We start from the raw sequence: 12142 nt of genomic DNA, 5'->3' as shown, positions 1-12142 counted from the left end.
CGGGGCTCTGGGCTCTGTGCCATGTGCAGGTGTCACCCTGAGTGAGCTTCCTCATGGAGCGCCACCTCCACACAGCACTTACGTTGGCATTTTATCTCTTCAGGGTCCACCTGGTCCCACAGGTCCTCCAGGGACTGATCGGTGAACAAGGCATTTCTGGGCCTCGGGTAAGTCGGTTCGATCGCACCCCTGTCTTTAGCTAAGCAGAGAGCCAGGGCCTGCACAGGCTGAGGTCCCGTGGATGGTGTCACTGTAGATAGACTCCCCCTCGCCTCATCCCTGGCAACACACACCCTGAGTCAGCCTCGGTCCTCACGGCGACTGGCCAGTCTCCCCGAAGAAGTAAGAGACACTGTTGCTTGGTGCTCTGGGGGCTTCTTTTCTTTCTTTCTTTTTTTTTCAAAGATTGTATTTATTTATTCATAAAGAGACAGAAAGAGACAGGTAGAGACACAGGCCGAGGGAGAAGCAGGCTCCTTGCAGGGACCCTGATGTGGGACTCGATCCTGGAACTCCAAGGCAGATGCTCAACTGCTGAGCCACCCGGGTGCTCCTCCGGCGGTTTCTAAATCCTAGTGCTGCTCCTTCCAAACAGGGCCCAGCTGGGTGGTGAGCACAGAGGGGCCGCCCTGCATCTCCAAAGTCTGAGGATTAGACCCACTTAAGATCTAACTCAATCTGCCCACATTCTCCGCTAATGCCAAGTTGTTTCACAGGTGGCCCCTTGACATTGCCTTGGGGTTCGGTGTTTTGTGTGAGGCGTTCCCCATCCTCAGGTCTGACACAGAAGCTGCTCCTTATACTTGCATGGCCACAGGCATGAACATCATCTCTGTGGTTGGTGACGATGAGCAGAAATGTGTCAGAGCTGAGTGGGGACCCAGCACCCAGCGCTGCACCCTCGGGCGTCCCTCCTGTCTGACACAGGAGCTCCCCTGTCGTTTGTTATGGAAAACCGATAGTGACCGAAAACTGGCAAAGAATTGACCTGTTGCTCCTTAAAGGAACAAAAGGTCGGACAGTGAAGCAGAAACTTTGTGAGAACCTCTGTTCACTTAGACATCCTTCCCCGGTCTGCAAACTGAGAAATCCCTATTTTCAAAGCTCCTGTGGTTCTGTTCACATCATTTAAGCTCTGGTTGGTCGAGAGCTTACGGTGGAGTGGGGGTGAGGTGAAGCTCTTCAAACGGTCACCAATGCCAAGTAGCTGCTACCCCCTGTTGTTGGCATCTTTGTTCTGGTCATTTCCGGGCTCTGGGGGCTGCGCTCCATTTGAAGAGCTGTTTCTTCATTATTTATTTGCTCCCTCAGTGGATACAGGGACACAGGATTCCACACCTGTGTACCCAGGGGTCAGTGTGCAGGCGTGGACAGGGAAACAAAGCCACATAATATCCGGGTGCTGGTCCTCTCTGGTCAGGGCCTCGGGGTATGTGACTGGTAACAGCAGCATGTGTTCCTCCGGGGAAACAGGTGCTGAGCGATCAGGTGATACTTTCAGTTTGCATAAGTGGTGTCTGTGCATGCGTGCATTTGGGTCTCCAGCACCGTGCGTGGCCCTGAGTGCAGCGGGGTCGGGGGAGGGCAGGGTTCAGGCCCTTGGGCTTGCAGGGTGAATGTTTCATCGACACGCTCCTCTCTCCTCGTGCTGCAGGGAGGCGGAGGGACCACAGGCGTTCCTGGGGAGCGTGGCAGGATCGGTCCCCTGGGAAGAAAGGTGCGTCTTGACAAAAGTAGGACTCATTTCCTGAGGCCCAAGCCCAGCCAGACCCTCCGTGGCCTCACTCTCTCTCTCTCTCTCTCTCCTGTCCCTGTGCCCTCCTGCTTTGCTTGCACCCAGCTTCCCCTGTCGCCAGCCAGGTTGGCCCGTGGGATCCCTGTCTTGTCCCCACCCCAAGGGAACATGTGGGCTGTACTCAGTGGCTTGGCTATCTCATGGCCATAACCCTCCAGCAGCAGGTGGATGACCTGATTCTATTCATGCGTGGTTTGTGGCTCCTCAGAGCCATCCGAGCAGATTGGGGACGCCTAGCACAGCTTCTGTGCTGCATTGCACACGCATCCTTTCGACACTGGCAGTGCACACACGGAGCTCTGCTGGCCATATTTAGCTTATCCAAGAGGCCCAGATGCCTGACTGTTTTGGATAACGGCAGCTTGTTACATGAAGGCTGTCTGAGAACAGACTTTCCGTAAGCCTTAAGAAAACCACAATTTATCAGAACCAGTCTGGAAGGGCAGCATTTTCTCCACAAAGGAAATGTGTTCATGTGAATCCACATTTGTCTCTGCGTCTCTTGCTGGTGTTGTTGGGTTTCCCTGCTGAATTCAATGCCCACTGACTTTCCTGGCTTCTTTCCCCGTTTCTGTTTCTCTCTTCCCCGTCAGCATGTCCCCATGCCATGCTAATGCAAGGGACAAACACAGACTTTTCCTGGATTCTTTTCCTGGCATGTACACACAAGCACTGCGATTTAAAAAAAAAAAAATCATTTTTATCAAAATCTAAAAGATGAAGGGAGCAGCTTGCAGCAACCCTACCATGAGCATTGCATAGAACATGAATGGCTTAGAATCACATTTTAAGTTGGCCTTGGAACCACCGCTGTCTCAGCTTTTTATTTTTTATTTTTTTATTTTTTAAATTTTCTTTTGTGTAGGGTGAGCCTGGAGAGCCGGGACAGAAGGGAGGCATTGGGAGCCGGGGCCCTCGAGGGGAGACGGTAAGATCAAGACGTGCTGTGGCTCATCCTTCGCTAGAAGGCGGGAGGTGGGGAGACGGGGGCCTTGCTCTGGGCTAGGCTTCATCATTGCCCATTAACTGGGTTCCAAATAAGGGTAACTTGATAGTTGCTTCTTGTGTCCTTGGGATCCGATTGAACACAGCAAAACCTTCTGCTTATAAACAGCAAGTGAATTTCAAATCAGTTTCATTCCATCAGAGAAGACTGAGGAAAGCCATTTTTTTCCTAAGTGAATGTGGGGACACGATGAAGTGGGATATACTTTCATTTTCAGTCTTGCAGGAGCTTTTCCGCAAAGAAATAAATATCCTTTGGTTAAAATGGAATTGGATCTGCTCAGGTCTCGATCCAGATTGAAACCATTTCCTTTGAATGAGACATCCTAGGAATAAAAGTTACTACCTCGATAACTCATTTTTAAAAATGTCATTTAAAACTAATCTATAATAATAATCTATTTGCTCACGAATAATATACATTCTATCTTCGTAATATACATTTCTATCCAGGGAAAAGAAGTCTACAGAATATTGAGAATTTTTAAAGAATGAGGCAGTATAGCTAAAATGGACCAGATTTATTTGATGTATAATCCCAAACTTTAAAATATTTTTTGGGGTGTATGCAACTTCTCTATGGCAAAGATCCATTTCTGGCATTTAAAAGATCCATTTCTGTCACTGTTAGTTTCAGGAGCAGAGGGCGAAAAAAATCAGACTTTAAAATCTCTTCAGACCATTGCAGGGAATCTCTTCTTGATTGTGTCCATAAATTTTTGGACAACAGCTCTTTCACTGTTAAAGTTTGCTCAAAAGCGTAAATTAACTATGTAGTGCGCTCCATGTACATTTTAGAGATATTAATGTATATTTTACATGCATTCTTCTGATCTTTTGAAATCGTTAATGGAATCCAGTTCTGAAGATCTCCCATGGTGGGGGTGATGGGACCAATCCAAGAGCACAGGAAGGGGGAGTTGGGAATGAAAGTAGTCTACGGCATGACTGTTAGGAGGGGAGGGGACAGAGTCTGAGCACAGGAGCACTCGGGAAGGCATGAGAGACTGCATTCTTGCTTTGAAGTAGAATCAAAGACCCAAAGATGCAGAGTCAGGGTGGCCTTAGGGAATCCTTTCCACTTTCAGAGTCTTGGGTTCAGTGGGTCTGTGATTCTATGCCCAAGCGGTGTCTTTCCAGTGGCTGTCAATTGTTTATATTGGTGCCACACCAGCACCATTTCGCCAAAGGAGCCCATTAAGCACATCCTTTTCCAGATGCAGTCTTGTTTGTACCTGGAGGATGGGATGGGAGCAGGAACACGTCCTTGATCTGGGAACACTTCAGGGACCCAAAGACCCTGTGCTCAGGCCTCTAGACAGAGGTGGCTGTGCAGTGCCCCGCATGGCGGCCTGCAGTATTGCTGTCTTTCCACCCCTAGGGCGACGATGGCAGAGACGGGGTTGGCAGTGAAGGACGCAAAGGCAAAAAAGTATGTATCTGCTAGGTTCTTTGAACTTCTGACAACTTATATTTTTAGAGATTTATTTCTCAAAATTTTATTGTAATATCAAGAATTTTTTTCTCCTGATGACTCCAGGGATATATATATATATTTCATAATATATATTTCATATATTTCATAATATATTTATTGTAATATCAAGAATTTTTTTCTCCTGATGACTCCAGGGATATATATATATATTTCATAATATATATTTCATATATTTCATAATATATAAATATATATTTCATTATATATATTATATATATGTGTGTGTATATATGTGATATATATATATATATATATATATATATATATATATATATATATTTCAGCTCAAGAATAATGTATTTTAGATGCACTTAAATTGGGACCAAATGCTGAGTTACTTATTTCTCTCTTACAGGGAGAAAGAGGATTCCCTGGATACCCAGGTCCAAAGGTAAATAAATATTCCCCTAATGGTGAAATGTCACTGTTGTTTGTGCCTGAGTCTGGTGTGTTCATGGGCTGGAAATCAGAACACTGAGGTGCTAGTGTTGGGTCAGCTGCTTACTAACCAGGACCCAGGGAAGGCCTCGGCCTCTCTGAGGTATGCCCTCATCTGTTAGGTGGACGGGACAGTGTGCACTTGCCTCGAGACCCGTGAGGGTTAAATGAAATGACGCAGCAGTAACATACTTTGTAAACTCAAAATGCTGTGATCGGTGTGGTATTGTCACCACGGGTTCAACAAGCTAAGGCTGACTGCAAGGGACACAAATGGACTAGGAAGGCAGTGGAATGTAAATCAGAGTGAGCCACTTGGCTACCCCAGGAAGTATGGTCCGGATGCCCCTGGGACCCTCAGCTAGACCCTCCATTTCAGAGCCTAATGCATTTCTTTCTGGATCTCTTCCCAGGGAGTCCCTGGTGAGCCAGGGACAGGCGGACCACCGGGACCCAAAGGCATCAGAGGCCGAAGGGTGAGTCTGCCCACCTGCAGGCAGGTGGGGAATGAGAACATGTGTAGTAAAAATGATTCTTCTTCACTTGCAACCTAGCTAGTTGTAGTTTAGGGAAGAAGAGAAGGAATCCTAAGCCCCAGAGCAGTGTCCTCAGGACCCTCTGTGGTTGTCTGCTCTGTCCTCCGTCAGCCATGCCGTCCTCGTGAGGAGGCTCTGAGAACGCCTTCCTCTAACACATCTCAGAGATTACGAGACCACACGCTGCCCTCCTCCCCACCATTAGAGTCCTCTTCCCTAAGCTACTTTTAGCTCTGAATTACTCTCTTCAATGGATGTTTACTCACCCTCTTAAGATTACACCGAGTCTTGACTTAGCAAATTGTGGTCTGGATGTGGGAAACTGTTGTTTTTAGCTTAAAATACAGTTAAAACCCTCATCTTATCCTGTCGCTTTGCTCAGTGAAGACAGCCAGACTCCATCATCATACTATTCGAGGTGGGTTTCAATACATTAGATTGGTTGTCTCCACTGAATAGTGATCTGATTAATTGCCATTTTTTGGTTTCTTGTCCATCCAGGGATAGTCTTATTGATGGTTCTTGGGCAAGCATCTGACGGAGAGATTTCTCATGGTGACGGGGGAACGCTGAATTAGATCACCTTCACTGCCCCCTTCCAACCATAGGAGATGGGGATTCCTCATCTCCTGCCATAGCTGAGCAATGTTTGTTCTGTCCTTTCTAGGGAAATTCAGGACCTCCGGGCGCAATTGGGCAGAAGGGAGACCCTGGCTACCCAGGACCATCTGTAAGTACCTTCCCTTCTCCCCACCCCCCGAATTCTGATCTAGCCACCGGACTGGGACTGGATGCTTTACACATGCCTCTTTATAAACTTTCCACTGTCCCTTCTCCTCAAGAGAGGGCTGCTGCATTTGTATTGTTATTGCCTTTTTTTTTTTTTTCAAGTAAACCACTTTTCTTTTGATACCACAATGGAGAAAAGAGGTTTTGAGTTTTAGAGTAACAAGAAGCTGTAAAAAGAAGTTTCTTATGGAACCTTGTGGTCTAGGGTATATTGTAATTTGCCTTTATAACTTCCTGGTATAGGTTTGTTTGAGGTTTGTGTACAGGACAAAAAAAAAGTACAAGTTTTAATACTTCTTGGTTGCATATCGTAGAAGTAGTATAATTTATTTATTTATTTTTATTTATTTTTTTTAAAGATTTTATTTATTTATTCATGATAGTCACAGAGAGAGAGAGGCAGAGACATAGGCAGAGGGAGAAGCAGGCTCCATGCAGGGAGCCCGATGTGGGATTCAATCCCGGGTCTCCAGGATCGCGCCCTGGGCCAAAGGCAGGCGCCAAACCGCTGCGCCACCCAGGGATCCCAGTAGTATAATTTATGACAGATGTCGGTCTGTGGACTACTTCCTTTGGTTTATAAAATGCCCGAGAGAGCTTCTGATTTGTGGTTTAAAACCCACGAGTGCCCTGCCACCGGGGGCCAGGAGGGTGACCTTCTGCAGGCTTTCCAGGACGTCTCTTCACTACGAATGTCTTTGTTTCCTTATTTGAAGCTTTCCCTGTATTGTCTCCCTACATTAAATTCGATGAGGTTCAAAGAATGATGGACAATCATTCTTACAAGGAAAGGTTGAGGGATTCTACTGGTTGAACTTGGGTGAAGGCTGAGTCAGGTGATTGCTGCCTTTAAGAAGTGAAGTGTTTAAAAGTAAACCAGTCTCTAGTCCCGTGGAAAGACACTTGATGGGCCCACAAGATGACTGCTTGACCGTCAGGGAGGCCACAGGTTGGGAGGAGGGATTGAGGGTGGTTGTGGGTCTGTTCTTGGGGCTCCTCCGGGATGGACTCCAGCTGGCGTGCTTCCCCTCTGGAGCCCAGGGTCAGCTAAATGACTCCTCCTCACGGTCCCTTCTGTGAACAGGAGGTACTAAGCTAGCAGGTGCAAAGGAAGTGCTTCTTAGGAGAAGCGATGCGTAGCCTCAAGCCCAAATATGTGATCCCTTTGATTTGTCATGAGCTTCCAGGTTTCTGGGGTGCAGGGCTATTTATCTTGCAAGGGAAACACTCTTGCCTTCAAAGTTATCTCCCTATTGGTCCTTGAGCAGTAAAGTCAAATCTAAGAGGGGACCTGAAAATGACCAAGGTTGGCCAGGGTCTACCTTTGCTTCCTCCATGGGGTTTACTCGGATCCGAAGGTGGTTCCTCAGCCCCAGCATCCGGCCTACCTGTGCTCCTTCTCATCCCCTCTTTCCTTATTCCGCAGGGTCCCAAAGGCAACAGAGGTGACTCCATGGATGTAAGTTGCATGTGTACAGCTCCCGTCCTTGCGCTGTGAGTCCCTGGTCCACCCCCTCATGCTTCTTTCTTTTCCTTTTAAAGCAATGTGCCCTTGTCCAGAGCATCAAAGATAAATGTCGTAAGTACATGATTTTCCACTCTCCGCGACCCCATTTGGTAGGACGTTTGACATTCTCATGTGGTCACCATATTCACTGTTCTCTTCCTTTCTTCCGTAGCTTGCTGCTATGGTAAGTTGATTCCAGCCGTGTGACTACCCTCCTGCTGAAAGAAGACCCTCCCTTTTCCAGTAAGTAAAGCTTGTCTTTGGAAACCCACCACTTCCCACAGGGCCCCTGGAATGCCCCGTCTTCCCGACGGAGCTGGCCTTTGCTTTAGACACCTCAGAGGGGGTCACCCAAGACACCTTCAGCCGGATGAGGGACGTGGTCCTGAAGCTTGTGGGCGACCTGACCATTGCCGAGAGCAACTGCCCGCGGGGGGCGCGTGTGGCCGTGGTCACCTACAACAACGAGGTGACCACGGAGATCCGGTTTGCCGACTCCAAGAAGAAGTCAGTCCTTCTGGACAAGATCAAGAACCTTCAGGTGGCGCTGACATCCAAGCAGCAGAGCCTGGAAACGGCCATGTCCTTTGTGGCCAGAAACACGTTTAAGCGAGTGAGAAACGGATTCCTGATGCGAAAAGTGGCTGTTTTCTTCAGCAATAAGCCCACGAGGGCCTCCCCACAGCTCAGGGAGGCTGTGCTAAAGCTTTCGGATGCAGGGATCACACCCTTGTTCCTCACGAGCCAGGAGGACCGGCAGCTGGTCAACGCGTTGCAGGTCTGTGCCCTGGGGGCATTGTTGACTCTTCCCTCAGTTCTTCTTGGGCTCTGAGAAGCTTCTCGGGCACCTGGTACCTCCTTGATGAATTCATGCCATGGTTTCCAAAAGCTCCTGGAGGAGGCTGTTGTGATTGGCGACTACTCTAGTGAGATTTCCAGGACAGCCGGGTGGCTCTGGCACTAGAGCGACAGCCACAGGCCTTGTGATTTATTGCCACAGGGTCCCCCCTCACATGCTGGAGGAGACCCTCCCAGGGCTGACCCTGAGGCCTACAGTCTTCCAATGAGGTCCCCCAAGTGTCAGTGATCCCAGCACCCCCATCTACACCCCCCTCTCTGAGTCTTTCTCCAGCCAGGATGGCAGCCAAGGGTCAGCCTTTGCTGCGAAGCTGCAGAGTGCTCCCTTGTCATTCGCTTAAATAGCTTGTTTAATTGTTACAATAATAAATATGATTGGCTAATTAATCAATGAATATTTATTCAATGCCCATTCTGGTGGCATTGCTCAAGATGAGTGGGGTGGTGGGCATGATGGGCAAGAGCCCTAGATCCAACCCATCCACTTTATAGCTTCAAGTCACCACAAGTAATATGGTCACGTCACTTTAACTTGTCTGGGTCTTAGATTTCTTGACTGCGAAAGACGAGGTCGGGAAGGGATGGTCTCTAGCATCTGTCATTCTAGACTGGGTATTCTATGGTCTTACCACTGCCTGTGTCAGTGAAAGACAGTCTGGTTTTTGGTGCCATCTCTCAGGCCAAACCATAAGCCAGTTTGAGCACAACGTACTGAGCTTGGGCTTCCAGCTGTCTACCCTCGCAAGGGGTCATTTATGTACATTGGCCCTCCCCTGGGCTGAAGAACCCAGAATCACAGGGTTCTTGACAGCATTGTTTCAGCAAGTTTGAAAAGTCAATTATTCATTCATTAATTAAATGTAATTATTCATTAAATGACTGCTTAGGGATGGTGTCCTAGGTGCCATGATGATAAGCAAGACTTCTTGAATCTTCTAGATGTGATGTTATTACTTGCTTTGTCGGGAAATCCCTTTCTGGGCCTGGGAGAGTGGGAGAGGATGGAGCTAATGATTGTCAGTGGCTGGAATGATTGAGGAAAACAACCATTCTACAGAAGTGCCCATTATTTCCTAGAGGCTAGCCCAGGCCTTTTACATGCATTATCTAATTGGACATGAGGAGTTTAGGAGTCTCCTCATTTCACAGCTGAGGAAATTGGACCCCAGACAAGTTAAATAATCTTCCTGCAGGCCTGGCAGGAAGTGCAAGAGTGGGATCTGAACTGCAGCTCATCTCCACAGAGGAAAATCTGGGTTGTCCGATTAGGCTCAGTACCTCCTCCCCAACCCCCCACCTGCCCAGAGGAGATACTGATCTGTTGGAAAGTTTATTTTACTGATGTGACTCTCTTCCTCAGCTACATTTTCCAGTAGTTACTTACCATGGACACTCCTACCAAGCATTTTCTTTTGTTTAAACCAGATCAATAACACAGCGGTGGGGCACGCGCTCGTCCTACCCGCTAGGAGAGACCTCACGGACTTCTTGAAGAATGTCCTGACCTGCCACGTTTGCCTGGGTAAGGGGCTTCCCTAGCAGGAACATCCGTTACAACGCGTACTGTGCTATCCACGGAGTAGCATTCGAATGAATCCTCGCCATCCATATAAAGGGCTAGAGTTAAAGGAAGATTCATAAAGCCTCACGTTTACCGGTGTAATTCCCATATAAGTAGTTTCCTACTGAAAGTGGAACCCCTTAAACAGAGCTTCTCTTTGACAGGGAATGATTCATTTTATGGGAAATAAAGGAGAAAGTAGGCTCTGCTTCTATTTGACCTTGGCGTCCAAATTTCAATGATCTGTCTTTGTGACTTTCTGGAACGCATTTATTCGAAGAGTGGTGAAGAAATAGTTTTTTTTCCTTTCCTTCTTTTTTCTTTTCTCTTTTCTTTTTCTTTTTCTTTTTCTTTTTCTTTTCTTTTCTTTTCTTTTCTTTTCTTTTCTTTTCTTTTCTTTTTTCTTTTCTTTTCTTTTTTCTCTTTTCTTTTCCTTCTTTCTCCCCACTCCTCCTACCCCTATGTCCTCCCTCCTCCTCCCACTGTTCCTCCTCTTTATTCTCTTCCTTTTCCTCTTCTTTTAATGCCAATACCATAGTATACTAACAAGGACTCTAGCTTACTGATTTGTTTCATTTAGTGTTAGCTGATGAAAACTGAAATATGGCCACAAAGTGGCAGCAAGCTATAAGTAGGTTTCTATATTATGGGATGATTTCAACTACCCCCAACTCCCAGCACATTGATGTACAATATCTTACTGTGAGGGGTCACAGAATAAATGGGGTACCGTGCTTTTTTCTAGACATCTGCAACATTGACCCGGCCTGTGGATTTGGCAACTGGAAGCCTTCCTTCAGGGATAGGAGAGCAGCGGGCAGCGATGTGGACATCGACATGGCTTTCATCTTAGACAGCTCTGAGTCCACCTCTCTGTTCCAGTTCAATGAGATGAAGAAGTACATAGGGTACCTGGTCAGGCAGCTGGACATAAGCCCTGACCCCAAGGCCTCTCAGCACTTTGCCAGAGTGGCAGTTGTGCAGCATGCGCCCTATGAGTCCCTGGGGAATCCCAGCCTACCGCCCGTGAAGGTGGAGTTCTCCCTGACTGACTATGGCTCCAAGGAGAAGCTGGTGGACTTTCTCAGCAGAAGAATGACACAGCTGGAAGGGACCAGGGACCTGGGCAGTGCCATTGAATACACTATAGAGAATGTCTTTGAAAGCGCCCCCAACCCACGGGACTTAAAAATCATAGTTCTGATGCTGACAGGTGAGGTGGAGAAGGAGCAGCTGGAAGAGGCCCATAGAGTCATCTTGCAGGCCAAATGCAAAGGTTATTTCTTCGTGATTCTGGGCATTGGCAGGAAGGTGAACGTCAAGGAGGTGTACAGCTTCGCCAGTGAGCCGAATGACGTCTTCTTCAAACTATTGGATAAGCCGACTGAGCTTAACGAAGAGCCTCTGATGCGCTTTGGGAGGTTGTTACCATCCTTCGTTGGCAGTAAGTCCTACATGGGACAGTGTGTGCCTGGGCCAGGGCTTTCTGCCTGGGGTTACCTGGGACATGGGCCACAGAAAAGACATCTAGTGTGCTGATGTTGACTTGTTCATTCAACACACATATATTGATACCTACCATATCCTAGACATATTTTAGGAGCCAGGGTTGGCAGTGAACACACAGCAGGAGATCCTGTCCCTGTTTACTCACTGATTCAACCAAATCTGACTGAGCACCTCCCAGCCATAGACCGTGTGTCTCTGAGAATGAACAGTGGATCCAGCGCATATGTATTATGCATGACATGATAGATGGGGAAGCTCCTAGAAGGAGGTGTGTTGACCTGGGCTTAGCCAACAACCCCACACTTGGAAACTCTTGGGCCTTTGTTAATGTGAATCTCCTCCCTGGGATGCTCACCTTCACCTTCAAAACATATCCATAGCTGCCCCTGGTCACCATGAAAGCACCCCACTTCCAGGGCTTTCTCATCGTTAATCTGGGCGCTACTTACTGTATCTATTTCATGGCCCGCTGGTTATTCCTTTGGAGTCCGTGGTCCCAGTAGACTGCATGGTCCGTGAAGAGGTGCATTGTTCACCCTGTGCTCAGAGCCTGGCCCAGTGCACAGCCCCAAGTCAGACCAGGCGAGTTATCTAACTAACGAGAGACATCTAGACAATAGGAACAAACATGCGTGTACAGAGAGTT

At 47.7% G+C, this 12142-nt stretch overlaps 1 protein-coding gene across 1 annotated transcript in view; it reads left to right on the top strand.

The window, feature by feature from the left end:
- Positions 1 to 12142, top strand: part of COL6A3 (collagen type VI alpha 3 chain) — an 80160-nt gene that overhangs the window by 52187 nt on the left and 15831 nt on the right. The window contains 13 exon segments of the mRNA NM_001103215.1: positions 104 to 133; positions 135 to 167; positions 1655 to 1717; positions 2661 to 2723; positions 4182 to 4232; positions 4654 to 4689; positions 5150 to 5212; positions 5940 to 6002; positions 7488 to 7520; positions 7604 to 7640; positions 7853 to 8346; positions 9852 to 9948; positions 10733 to 11431. Coding sequence (NP_001096685.1) covers positions 104 to 133; positions 135 to 167; positions 1655 to 1717; positions 2661 to 2723; positions 4182 to 4232; positions 4654 to 4689; positions 5150 to 5212; positions 5940 to 6002; positions 7488 to 7520; positions 7604 to 7640; positions 7853 to 8346; positions 9852 to 9948; positions 10733 to 11431 — 1762 coding nt within the window.

Source organism: Canis lupus, chromosome 25 (assembly GCF_011100685.1).
Source record: "Canis lupus familiaris isolate Mischka breed German Shepherd chromosome 25, alternate assembly UU_Cfam_GSD_1.0, whole genome shotgun sequence".
Classification (NCBI taxonomy): Eukaryota; Metazoa; Chordata; class Mammalia; order Carnivora; family Canidae; genus Canis; species Canis lupus.
The sequence above is the reverse complement of the archived record's forward strand: the minus strand, read 5'-3'. Positions and strand labels throughout refer to the sequence as shown.